Source organism: Macrobrachium rosenbergii, chromosome 41 (genome assembly GCF_040412425.1).
Source record: "Macrobrachium rosenbergii isolate ZJJX-2024 chromosome 41, ASM4041242v1, whole genome shotgun sequence".
NCBI lineage: Eukaryota > Metazoa > Arthropoda > Malacostraca > Decapoda > Palaemonidae > Macrobrachium > Macrobrachium rosenbergii.
This window is the reverse complement of record NC_089781.1, coordinates 98,765,488-98,786,213: the sequence shown is the minus strand read 5'-3', so window position 1 is coordinate 98,786,213 and position 20,726 is coordinate 98,765,488. Positions and strand designations below refer to the sequence as shown.

At 38.5% G+C, this 20,726-nt stretch overlaps 1 protein-coding gene across 50 annotated transcripts in view; it reads right to left on the bottom strand.

The window, feature by feature from the left end:
- The window catches only part of heph (polypyrimidine tract-binding protein 1 heph), a 387,035-nt gene that overhangs the window by 162,757 nt on the left and 203,552 nt on the right, over window positions 1–20,726 (bottom strand). For 36 of the 50 annotated variants that reach the window (XR_010849783.1, XM_067084747.1, XM_067084767.1 and 33 more), the window contains one exon: window positions 16,861–17,307. The exons of the other annotated variants lie outside the window; for them this stretch is intronic. Coding sequence is in view for 35 of the 36 variants with exons in the window: in XM_067084747.1 (XP_066940848.1) it covers window positions 16,861–17,307 (447 nt within the window). In the remaining variant the exon portion in view is untranslated. The remainder of the gene's footprint in view (window positions 1–16,860; window positions 17,308–20,726) is intronic. 50 annotated transcript variants of the gene reach the window in all.

Genomic DNA, 20,726 nt, shown 5'->3' with positions numbered 1-20,726 from the left:
ATGAATGGGTTCCTGCATCGAGACGGGGTCAGGAAATCGACATGACGGAAGGATAGTCAGGCGTTCTTTATAGAGGTTAGGATAAACCAAGGGAATTTTGCTCCGTGTAATTTTGATGCACTTGCTAAGATATTTATATATTCATCTGATGACGATGAGGGCAGTAGGCCTGATTAAGTTTTCATTGTTTCTTTGGCAATGTACATTAAACACAAGAAAGGGTCTTAATTTGTCATCAATAACAGTTTTTGTGAAAATATAAATATATACACACACACACCTCTTGTGTAAGGGAGGATTAACAACAGCAACAATTGTTCACAGAAGATTTTCCACATTCCTTCAAACACAACAGCTGTCACGTAATCGAACAGATACCTGCTTTCAGCTGTCATGTATCCCAACAGATACCTGCTTATAACATCCAAAACACCTTAGGTGTCATGTATCCGAACAAATACCTGCTTATAACATCCAAAACACCTTAGGTGTCATGTGTTCGAACAAATACCTGCTTTTAACATGCAAAACGCCTGGCCCAGCAACACCCGTCCTGTGGATGTTCTGAGATAATGAAAGTTTCCCGTAACTGAAGACGTTGGAATATCGACTGTCAGTGAAGGAACTAATCACTAAGGAGAAACTTACAATTCTGAGAATGCACACAATACAGAACGGGGGATGTCTCAATGTCGGTAATGTCAAAAGTAACAATCTAAGACATAATTAACACGGCGTCTTCCATTGTCTCTCCCCAGACTCTTCCTTACAAAAAAGGCCGGTGATACTACGTCATTAGCACTATAAATAAACTCTTATATCTCTATTCATCCAGACATGGTTCCTCTTCGACACTAGAATTGAGTTGAATATACAATTGAGGCCAAGGGCCATGCACTGGGACCTATGACCGCCATTCAGCGCTGAAACGGAAACTTGAGTTTTTTTGAAAAGGTTTAACAGGAGGAAAACTTCGCAGTTACACTATGAATCAATTGTTAGGAGAGGGTGGAAAGTTAAGACGGAAGAAACAGAAAATGAAAGGAGGTACAGTAAAAGGAACGAAAGGGGTTGCGGCTAGGGGCCGAAGGCCCGCTGCAAAGAACTCTAAGTAATGCCTACGGGCGCACTGATGGCTCTACCACCCTACGGAGTGCTGCCAAAAAATGTCTCTCGACTTGGTGTAAGGGATAAATATCGAATAACAATTCCATCTTTCTCTGACATGAAGTTTCCTTGATTCGATCCCAAGCAATGATTGCCTGAGTCACTCAATGGACATTCGTACAAATACGAGAGAGAGAGAGAGAGAGAGAGAGAGAGAGAGAGAGAGAGAGAGAGAGAGAGAGAGAAGACAGACTGTGTGTAGAGAGAGAGAGGAGAGAGAGAGAGAGAGAGAGAGAGAGAGAGAGAGAGAGAGAGAGAGAGAGAGAGATACATAAACAAGGAGAATGAGAGACAAAGTTGGGGGGAGAGAGAGAGAGAGACAAATAAACAAAGGGGGGAAGATAGTGATAGTTAGAGACAAACAGACGGAGAGAGAGAGAGAGAGAGAGAGAGAGAGAGAGAGAGAGAGAGAGAGAGAGAGAGAGAGAGAGAGAGGGGAGGACAGACAGACAAATAAACAGTGGGGGAGAGAGACACAAATAAACAAGGGGAGACAGACAGAGACAAATAAAGAGAGAGAGAGCGAGAGAAATAAATAAAGAAACAAGGGGGAGAGTGAGAGGCAAAGTGAGAGACAAATGAAGTGGGGAGAGAGAAACAAACGAATAAACAAAGGGAGGAGACAGTGAGGGACAAATAAACATAAAGAGAGAGAGAGAGAGAGAGAGAGAGAGAGAGAGAGAGAGAGAGAAACAAGCAATAATGTCCGCGTATTGGCGACAAAACCGCCCATTCATAACAAGAACAGACCGGCCCGTTAAGACGTAATGGTCTTCCCTTTGTCACGCATCTGTCCAGAAGGTTATTCGGGAATCATCGCTTTGAAATACCAACGCATTCAAAAGAAGGAGGAGGAGGAGGAGGAGGAGGAGGAGGAGGAGGAGGAGGAGGAGGAGGAGGAGGAGGAGGAGGAGGGGGATTCTAAGTCCCTCAAATCCTTATACTAAGCGCCATCATCACTATGACAACCACAATCGCCTGCATGTGAAACTTCCCCTGTGACCACTGCACTACAAGCAACACTTCGAAAGCTGATCATGATATATCAATCAATATTAATTCATTTTTACTGAGAGAGAGAGAGAGAGAGAGAGAGAGAGAGAGAGAGAGAGAGAGAGAGAGAGAGAGAGAGAGAGAGAGAGAGAAAATTTATAGTTTTAAGAAGAGAGAATAAGAAATTTATTGATCTGAAGAGATGGTCAATATACATCATCATCGACATTAATGGTCATTTTTTGAGAGAGAGAGAGAGAGAGAGAGAGAGAGAGAGAGAGAGAGAGAGAGAGAGAGAGAGAGAGAGAGAGAGAGAGAGATTTATAGGTTTAACAATGTCAGAGAATTAGAAATTTATGAATCTGAAAAGAGAATATCAATAAAGCTGGGAGTAAGAAAAGGTATTAATCAGAGAATGCCAATAGAGAGAGAGAGAGAGAGAGAGAGAGAGAGAGAGAGAGAGAGCTCCTCTTCCGCGTTTCAGCCAAGCTAAAGAGACAAAATCAGCTTCAGCACGGGAAACTATATTTGAGTAACACTCGACTTTATTATAGGAAGGCCCTCAACTATAATGGACACAGGAGAGCAAAAGGGGCGCCTCCCCCTTGTCCCCCCTCTTCTGTATAATGTTTCTGACCTTGGAAATGACAACGTGGATATTGAGAGAGAGAGAGAGAGAGAGAGAGAGAGAGAGAGAGAGAGAGAGAGAGAGAGAGAGAGAGAGAGCAGTTCGACAACCTTCCTCTTTCTGCCTTACCTCCCCCTCCTCCCCCCTTTCATTCCCCCTCCCACCCAAAACCCAACTTCCCAATTCCGCCCACCAAACGCTTTTCTCCTCCTATCAACTTCCTCCCTCTCCCTCTTCTCCTCCTCCTCCCCTCACCCCCTTCCAAAAACCTCATCCTTCTTTACATGGCAAGACCTATTGTCCAAGACTCCCTCCAACAGTCTCCTTCCTTTGAACCCCCCCCCCCTCCTCCTCCTCCTCCTCTGGCCCCTTCTTCTTCTTCTTCTTCTTCTTCTCTTCCCTCCGTCACGGTTTATACACCTTAAATAACCACCACCATCTTGAAAGCTTCACACCTACATACGCCCTGTTCGTATCCTCTCCCTCTCCCTCCCCTCCCTCCTCCCCCGCCCACAAAACCACCCAACAAACCACCACCTCCACCTCCTACTTCCTGAGGCGTGTGAGAGGCTATACTAACTCTTTACACTCTGTAGGAGAATTCAATCGTCAATCTATTTGAAAATTCGACCATCAATCTATTTGAATATTCACAATCATCAATCTAGTTGGAAATTCAATCATCAATCTGTTTGGGAATTCAATCGTCAATCTATTTGGAAATTCAATCATCAATCTAGTTGGAAATTTAATCATCAATCTAGTTGGAAATTCAATCGTCAATCTAGTTGGAAATTCAATCATCAATCTATTTGGAAATTCAATCGTCAATCTATTTGGAAATTCAATCGTCAATCTATTTTGAAAATTCAATCATCAATCTATTTGGAAAGTCAATCATCAATCTATTTGAAAATTCAATTACCACACTATTTGGAAATTCAACCGTCAATCTATTTGAAAATTCAATCATCAATCTACTTGGAGATTCAATCATCAATCTATTTGGAAATTCAACCATCAATCTATTTGGAAATTCAATCATCAATCTATTTGAAAACTCATGGATTCAATCATCAATCTATTTGGAAATTCAACCATCAATCTATTTGGAAATTCAATCATCACTCTATTTGAAAACTCAATCATCAATCTATTTGGAAATTCAATCATCAATTTGAAAATTCAATTATCACACTATTTGGAAATTCAACCGTCAATCTATTTGGAAATTCAACCATCCATCTATTTGGAAATTCAATCATCCATCTATTTGGAAATACCATCAATCTACTTGGAAATTCAATCATCAATCTATTTGGAAATTCAATTATCAATCTATTTGGAAATTCAACTGTCAATCTATTTGGAAATTCAATCATCAATCTGTTTGGACATTCAATCATCAACCTATTTGAACATTCAATCATCAACCTATTTGGAAATTCAATCATCAATCCATTTGGAAAGTCAATCATCAATCTATTTGGAAATTTAACCATCAAACTATTTGAAAATTCAATCATCAATCTATTTGGAAACTCAACCGGCAATCTATTTGGAAATTCAATCATCAATCTATTTGGAAATTCAACCGGCAATCTATTTGGAAATTCAATCATCAATTTATTTGGAAATTCAACCGGCAATCTATCTGGAAATTCAATCTTGAATCTATTTGAAAATTCAACCTTCAATCTATTTGGAAATTCAACCATCAGTCTACTTGGAAATTCAATCATCAATCTACATACCCGACTAAATTTCCTAACTTGGAATCAGACCCGACTAAATTTCCTAACTTGGAATCAGACCCGACTAAACTTCCTAACTTGGAATCAGCCCTGACTAAATTCCCTAACTTAAAATCAGACCCAACTAAATTTCCTAACTTGGAATAAGTTAAATTGGATCAACTTAATTCGACGTAAATGTTTAGATTCTCATTACATAAATTAAACTAAAAATGAAATGGTTCTCACACTTTTTTTTTTAAACTAAAGACTTTAGATGAACATTATTTTGACAATTTCCCATTTCCTGAATCAATATTTTATTGAGAAATGAAATTATTCTCGTCTTTTTTTTTAACAAAAGACTTGGTATTTACATTCAAAAAGAAATTACCTTCAATTTAAACAAAAGACTTGGTTAAATTCAAAATGAAATCATTCTCCTTAATTTAAATCAAAGACTTGGAATCTAATGAATTTAAAAGTCTTGGTATTTACATTCAAAGTAGATTATTCTCTTTAATCTACACCAAAGACTTGGTATTTAAATTCAAAAGGAAATTATTCTTTAAAACAAAGGACTTGGTATTTACATTCAAAATCAAACCATTCTCTTTAATTTAAACAAAAGACTTGGTATCTTAACTCAAAATGAAATTATTCACTATTTTAAACCAAAGACTTGGTATTTACATTCAAGATGAAATTATTCTCTTCAACTTAAACAAAAGACTTGGTATTTCCATCAAAATGAAGTTATTCTCTTTAATCTAAACCAAAGACTTAGTACTTAAATTCAAAAGGAAATTATTCTCTTTATTCTAAACAAAAGACTTGGAATTTAAATTCAAAATGAAGTTATTCTCTTTGCACAAAAGACTTGCTATTTACATTCAAAAGGAAATTATTCTCGTTAAACAAAAGACTTGGTATTTACATTCAAAAGGAAATTATTCTCTTTAATCTAAACGAAAAACTTGGTATTTAGATCCAACGTCGGTACAAACGGCATTCCTGCAATATTTGACGAGACGTGTTTTGTGAGCAGTTCGTGTCTTGCTCGGCATTGAATCCAAGCAACTAATTTATTAAGTCGATGCACTTAACAAAGGGGGCGCCAAAAACCACCCTAATTGTTAAGGCCCGAAAATATACTCCTGTTGACAGTTCATATATCTTCCAATACCTCATTCAAATTGCTTTGTTCATTGAGGAAAAACTTGGGTTTCAAAGTTGATAGCAGTTAGGTATGAAAAAAAAACTGTGTGTGTGTGTGTGTGTATATATATATATATGTATATATATATATATATATATATATATATATATATATATATATATATATATATATATATATCCTATTGTTATTATTCAGAAGATGAACCAAATTCATAAGGAACAAGCCCACAGTAGCCACTGACGAGAGAGAGAGAGAGAGAGAGAGAGAGAGAGAGAGAGAGAGAGAGAGAGAGAGAGAGAGAGAGAGAGAGAGAGAGAGAGAGAAACGCCAGGTGAATAAACGTTGACTGATACGGCTGGCGAGTTACAGTTAATGAGCTATCACCAGATGCCACCAGACATTGTAAGTTCACTAAAGAAAGAGAGTGTTTCTCTTATAAGTAAAATCCCAGGTCAACAAAGATACTTTAAAAAATTCGTAAAGTAATCCCCATAAGAAATAAAAAATAATCTTAAAATCCTTTTAAGCATCGACAATAACTTGAAGAATCTGAAACATTTTAAAGTCCTTTTGAGGAATCGACAATAATTTGAGGAATCTAAAATAATTTTAAAGTCCTTTTGAGGAATCGACAATAATTTGAATTAAAATTTTTAAAAATCCTTTTGAGGAATCGACAATATTTTGACGAATCCAAAGTATCTTAGAATCCTTCTGAGGAATCGACAATAATCTTAGAATCCTTTTGATAAATCGAAAATAATTTTTAAATTCTTTTGAGGAAGAGAAAAGTTTGAAATCCATTTGAGGAATAGAAAATCTTAAAATCCTTGAGGGAAAGAAAATAATTTTAAAATCCTTTCGAGGGACCTAAAATCATTTTAAAATCATTTTAAGGAATCTAAAATATTAAAAATATTATAATCCACTGAGGAATCTAAAATCAAATAAAAATCCTTTTGAGCAATGAAAAATAATTTTAAAATCCTTTGGGGAATCGAGGATAATTCCAAAGTCCTTTTGAGCAGTCTTAAAAATTTTTAAATCCTCTGAGGAATCTAACATCACTTTCAAATCCCTTGAGAATCCTTTGTGGAATCTAAAATAATTTTAAAATCCTTAAAGGAATCTAAAATAATCGAGGATAAAGCAAAACTTCAGAGGTCAAGCCCAAGAGATGTAGAGATGTCAGCACAAACAACAAAATCCTTTGCGGAATCTAACATTTTCAAATCCTCTGAAAATCCTTTGTGGAATCTAAAATAATTTTAAAATCCTTAAAGGAATCTAAAATAATCGAGGATAATGCAAGACTTCAGAGGGTCCTGCCTGCCTGCCTGACTGTCTCTTCTTCTTCTTCTTCCTCTTCCCTCAAGCCCAAGAGATGTCAGCACTGACAACAGCTGCCGACGCTCCTGCCACCACCGCCATCTTGAAAGCCACGCGGATTCCAAAGTCAACATCTCTCAAACGGCTAAACCGTGGCGGAGTTACCCTCCAGCCAGCCAAGGACACGGCAACATGAGCTCATCGCTATGAAGGGGGGACACCACCACCGCCAGTGTTATATACCTCTTCCTAAAACCAGCCCGTCCCTCCCCTCCACCCCGACTCCCGGGGGTCCTAGAGCCCCAACAAAACCCCTTTTTTGAGCCATTAGACCTTCAGGGATATTAATGAGAAGAAAAAAAGGAAAGGTTGAGAAAGAGGGTTAAGTTGAATAGTGATGTCAGTGCGTAAAAATTCGCCTGACCAAAATATCTTGAATTAAAAATAAATACTTGGTTGCTTATGAATATTCATGCAATCTATAAGTTCTGTTGAATATACACACATGCATATGTGAATATCTGTCATAATTCATGATGTCTATACAAATACCCTAATTATTGAAGAGCAGGTAATCTGACTAAATAACTTAAAAAGACATCAATCATGCCGTAACAACATGAATGAATTATTCATGAATTAAAAAAGTCATTCCCCAGGTAGTATAAATAGACCAAGGAATTTGATTTCAGAACTTCGACGATGTCAAACAATTATTTAATAACAAATTAAACGAAACAAAAATTGACCAAAGCCTTCATTGTTACTTCACAAGTTCATGAAGTTAAAGCTGATATTATTATTATTATTCAGAGGATGAACCCTATTCATACGGAACACCCACAAAAGGGGCCACTGACTTGAAATCCAAGCTTCCAAAGAATATTATGGTGCTCATTTCAAAGGCGTAACAGAAGATAGGAAAATACAAAAAGATGAGATCAGTTATAAGAAAAGAAAAAAATAAATTAACTAACTAATATGTAGAAAAAATGTAAACCATTAAAATACAAAGAGAAAAGAAGTTATATAGATCACTTACTAAAAAAGGAAAAATAAATTAATACCTAAGTAGCAAAACCGTAATTTATCAAAATGCATTGATAAAAAAGTTAAGAGAGATCACTCAAAGGAAAAATAACTTAAAATGGGAAAGGTAGAAAAAATGAAAATTATTAAAATACGAGAAAATAAGTCACTGACTCCCACGTGAGATGGCTTCTAGGGCGCAAACCCAAGGCACTGGGGGTCAGAAAGGTCATTGCAACGCCCTCGGGCACTACTGCCGTGGCTGCATTCCGACGGAATACTACAGGAGTACCCCACAATTTACGAAGCTGAGATCATGCAGCTGTAGTAGAGGCACCTACCAGGTAGGTGATGTTGCCTAGACGAGAACTGAGCTTGAAAGGTACTATACATTTTTACCTATTTATTATTATTATTTTTTTTTTAATAAGTGAGATCTCTTCTTTCCGTATTTCCCTTTACGTCCTCTTACTTCTTTCTAATGAACACCATAATATTCTCTGGAAGCCTGAATTTCAAGTGAATGGTCCCTTTGGCGAGCTTGTTCCATATGAATAGGGTTCATCTTCTGAATAATAATAATAATAATAATTTTACAAGAAGAGGTACTCGATGACAGATCTTCTTACATAATCATTAACCTCCTTGTTTTACAATTAGCAATGGGATTCTTATCAGTTAAACACGATCGCTTCGATACTGTGGATATTCTACTTCTGTGGTCTTAGAAAAAGTTAAATTTTAAATTACACCAAATAGTAAGTCAGTTACTCTTTGTCAAAGCCTGATTGATCTTGGGTTCATGAAAATTTCTGGCTATTTCTGATCTGAACATTCTTGCTGTTCTTGAATTTAATAATAATTTATGTTCTTGAGTGATGATAATTTTTTACTTCTTGATTTAATAAGTGAACACAAAAACTAAAGACTGTTCTCGAGTTTGATCATTTTTACTATACTTGAATTTAATCATTTTTGTATTGTGTAATAATAGTTTTTGATTTTTTGATTTAATAAATGGACACTAAAACTAATCAGCTTTTCGTGTAAACATCGAGAAAAACTTATGAACGCCTTGGAAAATTATGCAAACTGCATCCCTCAAAAACAAAATCATTTCTCGCTCCTACAAAGACAATCCTTTACACAATACATAATCATAAAACGAACAACAGAAACTCAGACCTGACCTCCCAATTCATAAAAGGACATACAAAACGAAGCCTCCATTTTCATCACACAAATTCGCAAAAGGATAAGAACGAAACTTTTCCTTTTATCACGCGAAAGCAAAAGGGTTCCTTCTCCAGCCGACGAGGTCATGTAGTATAAACGCCTGTTTTGGCCCCGGGGAAGTATAGAGTGTAGAGTTACTTGCCGTATATAACACAAAAGTGTACGTTACATCATCATGAACTCTCTCGCTTAGGTCGTCGTGGGGTTCACAAGCATTGGACCCTTCATAAGGAATGGAGCTGTGTTCGAGGGGTTTATTTCGTATTGAATATACACGAAGGTTTATGATGTTTAAGCAAAGCCTTGGATCCATGCTGGGTATAATGATTTAAACGCCTAACCAACATGAGAATAAAGGCTATTATTTCGATGTAAATACAACCTAAAAGAATATCATAATATTAATAAATAATAATAATAATAATAATAATAATAATAATAATGATGATGATGATGATGAAGAAATCCACAATTCATTGTACATGTATATAAAAAATATCTATATTTACAGATATATATATACTTTTATATATATTTACACTGACTTAATTTTGGCTTTCTTCACTCTTAGTGACACGTGACAACGAAATTTATAATTATAATAATAATAATAATAATAATAATAATAATAATAATAATAACAATAACAATAACAGACACCTTAAGGATAGTTTGCTAATATTTGTGAAAATATTAATCCTTGAGAAAATTAACCTCTGATAATATTCACACAGAGAAGTGCAAAATGGTTCCATACCCCAAAAATACAAGCACCCTACTATAGTTACGAAACCTCAACACAAGGACACTGCGTCCGAGTGACCACAGCCACAAGAAAAAAAAAAACCCAAAATCCTAATTATAATCAACTTTGATAAGGGCAGACGCGTGGACAGACCACAAAAAAAAAAACGTCCTAACTGAAAAAAAAAGAGGGGGAAATGACTTACATGGTGTTTGATTCTAAATAAAACTTCAAAACTCTGCTTATAATCAGCTTTGATAAGGGCAGACATTTATAAAAAAACTGCATTCTGTGACATTTCTTTGTCCGAAGTGGAAAAAAAAATAATGGGGCGAGGGGAAGAGGGAATGACTTACATGGCCGTTTGAATGACCAAAGCCACAAAAAAGATAAAAAAAAAAAAAAAAAACTTCAAAAACCTACTTATAATCAATTTTGATAAGGGCAGACGTGTGGACAGACTACATATTAAAAAAAAAAAAACCGACTGCATTCTCTGACATTTCTTTGTCCCGAAAGAGAGAGAGAGAGAGAGAGAGAGAGAGAGAGAGAGAGAATGTCTTCCGCATGCGTAGTGGGGCAAAGAGACTTCCTCTAATCGATCAATATCTAAAACGTCAGTTCATTACACAAACTGCTTTTGGAATATGAATAACAGGCGGCGAACCAATCGTTATACACCATCATTCGTCTTGCCTTCTGAAAGAGCTTGTACCGTGACATCTCTCTCTCCCCACCCACCCCCAACCCCAAACCCGCTCTAAAATACGTGGCAGCGACCTCGTTGCTTGTCAGGGAGGTGGAGGGGAGGGCGCGTAGGGGTGGTAGCACGGGGAGAGGGCGAGCAGGCCCGTGGTGTCTGGCGGGAGCGGCCAAATGGGTTCAAATTCATTATCATTCAATGTCAAGGCAACTTCTCAGGAAAGAGTGCACGCAGTAGCTAATGAGAGAGAGAGAGAGAGAGAGAGAGAGAGAGAGAGAGAGAGAGAGAGAGAGAGAGAGAGAGAGCGTAACTTCTCAGCTAAGATGTCACGGTAGATAATGACCGAAATAAAGCCTTCGAGTTTGAATTGAGAGAGAGAGAGAGAGAGAGAGAGAGAGAGAGAGAGAGAGAGAGAGAGAGAGAGAGAGAGGCAATCACGACCAGAATGACTCTACATATGAGGTACTACTCAAAACTAAGTTCTGCAAAGTCCACCCCATTTGCGACCAAATGACTGGGCATAACCCATTCAGGAATCTGTACCATTTTTCTGGTTCTATTCAAAAAACGTCCAGATCCCGATTCATCATGTAGCCAAAGGTTTTACAAACGAAAACTCAGGTTTGCAAGCAATTTTCACTACATAACCCCGTTTAAATACATAAATAATTACCAACAGCAGAAACTTACGCGGTAGATCTCATTTCAGATCTCAGAACTTAATAAATAACAATATTTGACCACTTCTGATGAGCTGGTTCCTTCAACGTTTTTGTTTTGAAATGTTATGGATTTCTTCAACGTTTTCTTGTCGAGATATTAAGAAGCTATATAAAACGTTTCCTTCCAAAGTCGAATTGCTGTGTGTAAAGGTACACCAAAACAGCCGTATTAATAAGCTTTGACTTAAACGTATAGCGAGAAACTGGTCGTTTTTCCTACTATTTAAAAGGCACCGAAAGCGCCTCTGGCGACCCCCCCCCCACCCCCGCCCCCCGCCCGGCAACTCCGGTCACCCAAAATAGACGATGACAAAGACGATATTCCAATAAAACACAATTACGAGTCCACGAGGCCATGTAAATAGGTATAAGTGTGCTATTCTCAAGCGTTTTTTTTTTTTTTTAATCTTGATCTATTATAATCCATCCTACGAGCTGTACGTCTCCCAATTACTTAGAGAGAGAGAGAGAGAGAGAGAGAGAGAGAGAGAGAGAGAAGAGAGAGAGAGAGAGAGAGAGAAATTCAACGTCACGCCAAAAGTGCAAGAATTAAAATAATTGACCGATTTAAAGAAAGCTGACATCCTCAACCACCATAAACCACAAGGGGTCCTGGTAGAGGCCACGGTCAGAGAGAGAGAGAGAGAGAGAGAGAGAGAGAGAGAGAGAGAGAGAGAGAGGTGACAGCATTATTTCCCGTGAGTTGTATACTTGGTCATAATCATTCATGTAAAAAATTAATATTTCCAGTAAATAAATTTTAAATCAATCGATCTCCTGGACGAACTTATACCACATACCAAAACCAGTCTAAATTTGTTTATTAAAATTTTGATTACCATAATCTAATGTCTCTGGCTACTTTTCCCCAATGACCTTAATATTTCTGCAAACATCTCCCTACTGAAGAAGGCCTCCAATGCCCCAAAAATTTATGAAAAACACGACCCATGGAAACCTTACTAATAAGACAAAAGTAACGACATGGACTCAGCAATAACCAGCTATCTCATCAATTTTCCCCGTGATGTATCTACGCGTCTACATTTAAAACTCACAAATGTGCAGACAGTACAGTACACGAGTACATGGAGCATACGCATCAGGGGGATTCCCGTCTACCCAACAGTAGCAGGAAAGGCAAGGAAGACTTAGTGGCCCGGGAGATAAATAGCTGCATTAACTAGAAGGAAACGAAAGTCAATTACACTTGAAAAATTGTCCCATTGGCACTGGGGTTGGGTTGGGGTGGTGGGTTACTTAGAGAGAGACAGAGAGAGGGGGGGGGGGGTGGAGGGAGTGTACAGAATTTGGGGTGGGTTGGAGGAGGGAGTGTACAGAATTTGGGGTGTAAAAGGACCCATCTCAGCATTCAGCCCTCAACACCTACACCGAGGTCAGGCGCAGGGAGAGAATGAATGAATGAACGACTTAAGTCTCATGAACCACCACCATTAATATGGTGGAGCGGTGTTAATATAGCACGGGGCAACACGTTTTAATTAAGACTTAGAAGTGCGCTGTGTAGGACTGAGTGCTGGGAATCCACTCGTCAAACTCGCCTAAGTGAAGGATTAGTTTGCCCACACACTCTCTCTCTCCTTCTTCACAATAACATCATGAATGAAAAGCCTACATACAATCTCCTCCCATACCCGATTCTCTTCCACAATGTTATCCTGTTTGGCAGTTAAGAATCTCTACAATAACATCATGAATGAAAAACCTACAATCTCCTCCCACACCCGATTCTCTTCCACAATGTTATCCTGTTTGGCAGTTAAGAAATCTCTACAATAACATCATGAATGAAAAGCCTACAATCTCCTCCCATACCTGATTCTCTTCCACAATGTTATCCTGTTTGGCAGTTAAGAATCTCTACAATAACATCATGAATGAAAAGCCTAAATACAATCTCCTCCCATACCTGATTCTCTTCCACAATGTTATCCTGTTTGGCAGTTAAGAATAAAACGTGACTTAAGTGTCACGATGAGGGTAGATGGCAAGGGTTCCCCATGTCAAAAGGACTAACAAAACCTTCCACTGACATTACATCAGAGAGACAGAGAGAACTAAACCTTCCACTAACACTACACGAGAGAGAGAGAGAGAGAGAGAGAGAGAGAGAGAGAGAGAGAGAGAGAGAGAGAGAGAGAGAGAAACTAATCCTTTCACTAACACAGCCAGGCAGAGTAGAGAGAAACTAAACCTTCCACTGACACTACATCAAGAGAGAGAGAGAGACACACACCCACTAAACCTTTCACTAACACCCAGGCAGAGTAGAGAGAAACTAAACCTTCCACTGACACACTCAGAGACGGAGAGAGAGAGAGAGAGAGAGGCCATTCGCCCGTCCCTCATCAAGGTCAATGAAAAGAAATATTATGTCAGCCTCTTGCCCTCACTATATCCTCCTCCTTTCGCCCCCTCTCCCCCCTTAGAGCCAACCCGAAGGACTGCCATTCAAAGAACTTAGCCTGCCAACGCCCCCCTACTAACCATTGACCCCCACCCCCAAAAACCACAAGAGGACCCTTTAGTTCTCTGACATTCACTGTTAACTCGGCATCCTAAGGCTTAAATGCACTGTGGTATTTTCCTAAGCTATATTCCAATCTCATACAAGGACATTTCCAATGAAAAAGATGCCCTGCTTCAACATGGCCTTAATTCGTAAAGTACCAGCTACGCAATATTTGAGAACGAATATATTTCAAAGCACCGCCAGGGAGTATATACGAATGTGTTTGTGTGTGTTAAGAAAGAAGACGATTGTGGTACTTTTCCTAAGCTAAATTTAAATCTCGCCCAACTCTTCCAATGAAAAAGACGGCCTGTCCCAATACGATCTTAATTCGCAAAACTATTACCAGCTACGTCTTACTGGAGAACGAATATATTTCAGAGGTCCACATACAGTTCGAAACTCCTTGTGGATTTCTTGAATATATCAATCCTCCAATTCCTATTTTTTCTTTTCAAGTTTCAGCGTTCGATGCTGATCTGTTATAAAAAAAAAACGCAATATGTTTAGATTAAAACGTTTTCCAAAATTCAATTCCCCCATTACGTAGATCTCTTTAGAACAAAAAGCTACAGAATTAGGACATACACCACAGAATTAAAACAAATTATAACAATAACATTTTCCTAGCTACGAAGAAAAAACTAAAACACCAGCAACAAGGATTTGGATTGCTTTCACGAAAAAATAATTCCTTTGTGTCATGTTTAAATATGTCAATAATTATCGGTGGCAACGTTTGCATTCGGCTATTAGTGCCACTGACCACGACTATTAAATGCAAAACAGCCATTATTGCTATTTGCTAATGCGATTCGGCAGGGCTTTGTAAAATTCTTATGATTAAAAGGTTGAAACTGTTGCATTCTTTTCCAACATTGTTACAAGGCGAACGTAACTCACAAGTACGTCCTTTAATACCATTATCCTTGCATTTTAATACATTTTTAACTGTTTATTTTTACTAAGTAAGATCTCTTCTCTCTGGATTCCCTTTGTCTACTCTTACTTCTTCCTAATGAACACTATAATATTCTTTGGAAGCTTGAATTTCAAGTCAATGGCCCCTGTGGTGGGCTTGTTCCATAATAATAATAATAACAACGCACCTTCACTGTATAATGATCATGAGGACAAGTTCAGATAAGCTGGCCTTATGCCAGTCCTATTTAGCCGAACAGTACGGCTTTAATCAACGAAGAATCATTACAATGATGACATACCTACGTCACACACACACACACACCACCCTTCCTCTCCAAGCAACAACAACACATCTACGTGACACGAAACTTTGACCTGGCAAGGTCAAAGTCCTGATATGGGGTCGTGTCAAACAAGAACGATACTTGTACCTATAATGAGTTGTAATTACGTTTGTACACACTCCATGGTATAGATATCTATAGGTGCCTAGTGTCCATCATTGAAGCATGCCAATTTCACAGGTTGAACCCCAGACCACTCTAGCTTTCTTTTCAGACTTGCCAAGGCTATCTTGGAGTCCGAACTACAGGAGTGAATCAGATAGGCAGCCCCTATTGGCTTAGGTCTTTATAAACGCCTAAAGTAGGTTCTGATTCGATTTGATTGACAGAAATTTAATTCTTGTATGACAGACAATTTAACGTAACATGACAGAGAGTCGAGACACAATCTTCAAAATGAACCCTCTAGCTATATGCATTTTTTTTTTCTCAATAAAACATGAGCTTACTTTTCTATTCCAACAACACAAATGATCTCTGCTTTATATCTTGCTGTTACCTTTAAATGTAGCAATTTTCTTCCTTACTTTCAAAGAAAACTGACAGTGGATTTAAGTAAATTTTTTTGTGCACACGTTAAGGTAAATGTCATCAGCACTGGCCCTGCTGTTGATTCTTAAAATTTCCAGCCATTTCTATAAACATGAACAGCATAAACATTTGGCAGCGAGTAATAGGGTTTGCAAAAATAATTCCCTAAAGAGTTTCTCAAGTGAATTATACTGATGTAAACATTTTAGTGCTTCGTTAACAGCGTGAAACTGTAGTACCAAACACTTCAATCATTGTTGTGAGGGCAACAGATAGGGTTCCAATAATAGTCATCTGACAAAAGGCATAAAGGGTTTGAAAGCAGATAGGTTTCCAACTGGAACATCTGACAAAAGATATAAGGGGTTCGAAAGCAGATAGGGTTCCAACTGGAACATCTGACAAAAGATATAAGGGGTTCGAAAGCAGATTAGGGTTCCAACTGGGTCACCTGACAAAAGATATAAACGGTTCAACAGCGGATAAAGTTCCATTTGGATCATCTGATGAAAGATACAAAGATGGAGTTCCGTCTGGGTCATCTGACAAGATAGAAAAAGGTTAGAAAGTGGGTACGGTTCCAATTGGGTCATCAGACAAAGATTAAAAGGAACACTGGGCAAAGTATTTGAATGTCTCTTCAATGACTTCAGGAGAGAGAGAGAGAGAGAGAGAGAGAGAGAGAGAGAGAGAGAGAGAGAGAGAACAAACAAGGAAAATGAGAGAGGAAGACAGGCATGAAGGAAGTCAAGAAAGGAGAGAGAGAGAGAGAGAGAGAGAGAGAGAGAGAGAGAGAGAGAGAGAGAGAGAGAGAGAGAGAGAGAGAGAGAGAGCTAACAAACAAGGAAGTTAAGAGAGGAATACAGGAAGTTATTAAAGGAGAGAAAACTGGAGGGGAGAGAGAGAGAGAGAGAGAGAGAGAGAGAGAGAGAGAGAGAGAGAGAGAGAGAGAGAGAGAGAGAGAGAAACAGGAGATAGTGGAAGGGGACACCTAACAATTTTAAGAAAGGAAGGAAGGAAGGAAAGAAGGAACGTAGGCAGGTAGCCATGACGGTTGATATACCTTTAGAGACGACTTATTCCTGTTGGCCCTGTTGTCGCTGTCGTCTACCTCGTCGTCGTCGTCGTCATCGTCCTCCTCCTCCTCCTCATCCTCGTCGACGGAGTAGTCGAGCTCGTCCTCGTGGCCGGAGGTCCCCGGCTGGTCCTCTTGCAACTTCTCCAGGGTCTTCTTGCTGGTGAAGTTGGCCCGGCACTTCTTGTGGTAGTAGATCTCCGGGACGGAGTCCAGGTACTCCTCGAACTCGAGGATGGGCTCGAACTTGTGCAGCTCGGCCGCCTTGTACAGGGACTGCCACGACGCCAGGTCCCTGGGGGAGGCGATGTCCGAGACGGGCGTGCGGGAGCTGCATATGATGCACGACTTCTCGCCGGGGGCCGAAGACGGGGATGAAGCTGCGGGGCCCCCCCGTCCTCTCTTCGAGTTTACTTCATATTCAGAATCCATGTTCTGGAAACGAGAAGAGACAAAAAGGGGGAGAGTTAAATAATCCACTCGCCTCTATCTATCAGTCGGAATAAGCGGAGGATATTACAGTAAATCAATCACAAAAACACGCCACAGATATAATAAGGCAACGACTCCAGTGTCCTTTTAACACGTTCCTCGATCGAAAAACAATCTTTGCATTACTCAAGAACGTGATGAAGAACGAACGCGTTCTTCGACTGATCGTATCTACCTAACGAACGCCAAAATATCTGAAAAATAAAACCCACGGGTTTTCCCTAACAAAATATATAAAAAAAAAGGCGCTCGAATCATAAACGCTGACCGACCATCTTTCCCAACAACTCTGAATCAGACGGGAATACACGAATCGATCGATCTCAGTCAACTTTTGATGAGAGAGAGAGAGAGAGAGAGAGAGAGAGAGAGAGAGAGAGAGAGAGAGAGAGAGAGAGAGAGAGAGAGAAGCTACGGTCTTAAAATAAGAAAATGACCAGTGGAAGAGAGATAAACTTTAGGGTATTAAAATGAGAAAATGGAGAGAGAGAGAGAGAGAGAGAGAGAGAGAGAGAGAGAGAGAGAGAGAGAGAGAGAGAGAGAGAGAGAGAGAGAGACTACGGTCTTAAAATAAGAAAATGACCAGTGAGAGATAAGCTTTAGGGTTTTAAAATGAGAAAATCACCTGAGAGAGAGAGAGAGAGAGAGAGAGAGAGAGAGAGAGAGAGAGAGAGAGAGAGAGAGAGAGAGAGAGAGAGAGAGAGAGAGAGAAATTAATGTTTTTAGGAATAACAAATAAATAAGGAATTTATGGAATTTAAGAGAATATCAATACAGTTGGAAAAAAGAAGTATTAAAAAGAGAGTACCACCTTAGAAAGTTGAGAGAGAGAGAGAGAGAGAGAGAGAGAGAGAGAGAGAGAGAGAGAGAGAGAGAGAGAGAGAGAGAGAGAGAGAGAGAGAGAGAGAGAAATTTAGAAGTTAAGAATAACAGTGAAAATGAAATTTAAAGACTTGAAAAGAGAATATTAAGCAAGTTGGGAGTATGAAAAAGTACCAATCAGAGAGAGAGAGAGAGAGAGAGAGAGAGAGAGAGAGAGAGAGAGAGAGAGAGAGAGAGAAAAATTACCATCAATAATAAAAGTTTTGAAGTGAAGACAGGAAAGGATAATCCATTATGTAATTTGGATACCTGAAATGAAAACAGTTCAAGAATACATTTACTGGTATGACCGTAAGAATGACCCATATAAAGGAAGAAAGAGAGAGAGAGAGAGAGAGAGAGAGAGAGAGAGAGAGAGAGAGAGAGAGAGAGAGAGAGAGAGAGAGAGAGAGAGAGAGAATTTATAATGTTAAGAATAACAGAAACAGAAATTTATGGATTTGAAAAGAGAATGTTAAGTAAGTTAAGTTGGGAGTAAGAAAAAGTATCAGATATTGTGGTTTTAAGCTTATACTAACAGTTTAGAGAGAGAGAGAGAGAGAGAGAGAGAGAGAGAGAGAGAGAGAGAGAGAGAGAGAGAGAGAGAGAGAGAGAGAGAGAGAGAGTAAGAGTATGTATTTTAGAATAACAAGAGTGGATTAGAAATTTATATATTTGATAGATTAATAAAGTTGGGAGTCAAAGTATTATTCAGATACTATTATGGTTTTAAAAAGAGAATGCCAATGGTAAAGAATTGAGAGAGAGAGAGAGAGAGAGAGAGAGAGAGAGAGAGAGAGAGAGAGAGAGAGAGAGAGAGAGAGAGAGAGAGAGAGAGAGAGATGAATTAATGTTTTTAGGAATAACAGATAAGAGGGAAATTTATGGAATTGAAGAGAATATCAATACCGTTGAAGTAAAAAGTATTAGTCAGATATTATGGTTTTAGAAAGAGAATACCACCTGGCAAGGTTTGAGAGAGAGAGAGAGAGAGAGAGAGAGAGAGAGAGAGAGAGAGAGAGAGAGAGAGAGAGAGTTAGTTAGTTTTGGAGTCAAAACAAGAAAGGATGATCCATTATGTAATTTGGATACTTGAAATGATAACTGAGTGCAAGGATACATTTACTGGTATGACCGTAAGAATTAAGCCATATGAAAGGAAAACAGAGAGAGAGAGAGAGAGAGAGAGAGAGAGAGAGAGAGAGAGAGAGAGAGAGAGAGAGAGAGAGAGAGAGAGAGATAATGTTAAGAATAACAGAAACAGAAATTTATGGATTTGAAAAGAGAATGTTAAACAAGTTGGGAATAAGGAAAGTACCAAATGCTAGTATGGTGTTAAGAAGATTGTATCAATTATGAGAGAGAGAGAGAGAGAGAGAGAGAGAGAGAGAGAGAGAGAGAGAGAGAGAGAGAGAGAGAGAGAGAGAGAGAGAGAGATATTTATAATGTTAAGAATAACAGAAACAGAAATTTATGGATTTGAAAAGAGAATGTTAATAAAAGTTGGGAATAAGGAAAGTACCAAATACTAGTATGGTGTTAAGAAGATTGTATCAATTATGAGAGAGAGAGAGAGAGAGAGAGAGAGAGAGAGAGAGAGAGAGAGATTTATTGTTTCAAGAATAACAGAAAGAATAAATTTACGGATTTCAAAGTAGAATATCAATAAAAGTAGGAGTAAGAAAATGTATTAATGAGAGAATACCACCAGTAAAGTTTTCAGTGAGAGAGAATTTATATATTTTAGAACAAAAAAGAGTGAATTAGAAATTTATATATTTGGTACGAGATTAATAACGTTCGGAGTCTGAGAAAAATGGATTTTTACAACAGTGCACCAGTACTAAAGTACTAAGAGAGAGAGAGAGAGAGAGAGAGAGAGAGAGAGAGAGAGAGAGAGAGAGAGAGAGAGAGAGAGAGAGAGAAATTTATATATTTTAGAATAACAAAGGAAGAATTAGAAATTTATATATTTAAAACGAGATTAATAAAGTTGGGAGACGGAGAAAAAGGGGCCTTAACAAAAGAACACCAGTGGTAAAGTACTGAGAGAGAGAGAGAGAGAGAGAGAGAGAGAGAGAGAGAGAGAGAGAGAGAGAGAGAGAGAGAGAGAGAGAGAGAGAGAGAGAGAGAATTAATGTTGTCAGGAATAACAGACAAGATATTTATGGAATTGCAGAGAATATCAATACAGTTGGAGTAAGAAGACTTAATCGGATACTAAGGTTTTAAAAAGAGAATACCACCTTGAAAATTTTGAGAGAGAGAGAGAGAGAGAGAGAGAGAGAGAGAGAGAGAGAGAGAGAGAGAGAGAGAGAGAGAGAGAGAGAGAGAGAGAGAGAGAACATTACCATCAATAATAAAAGTTGAGGAGTCAAGACAAGAAAGGATGATCCATTATGCAATTTGGATCCCTGAAATGAAAACTGAGTGCAAGAAGACATTTACTGGTATTAGCCCATATGGAAGGAAAACTGAGAGAGAGAGAGAGAGAGAGAGAG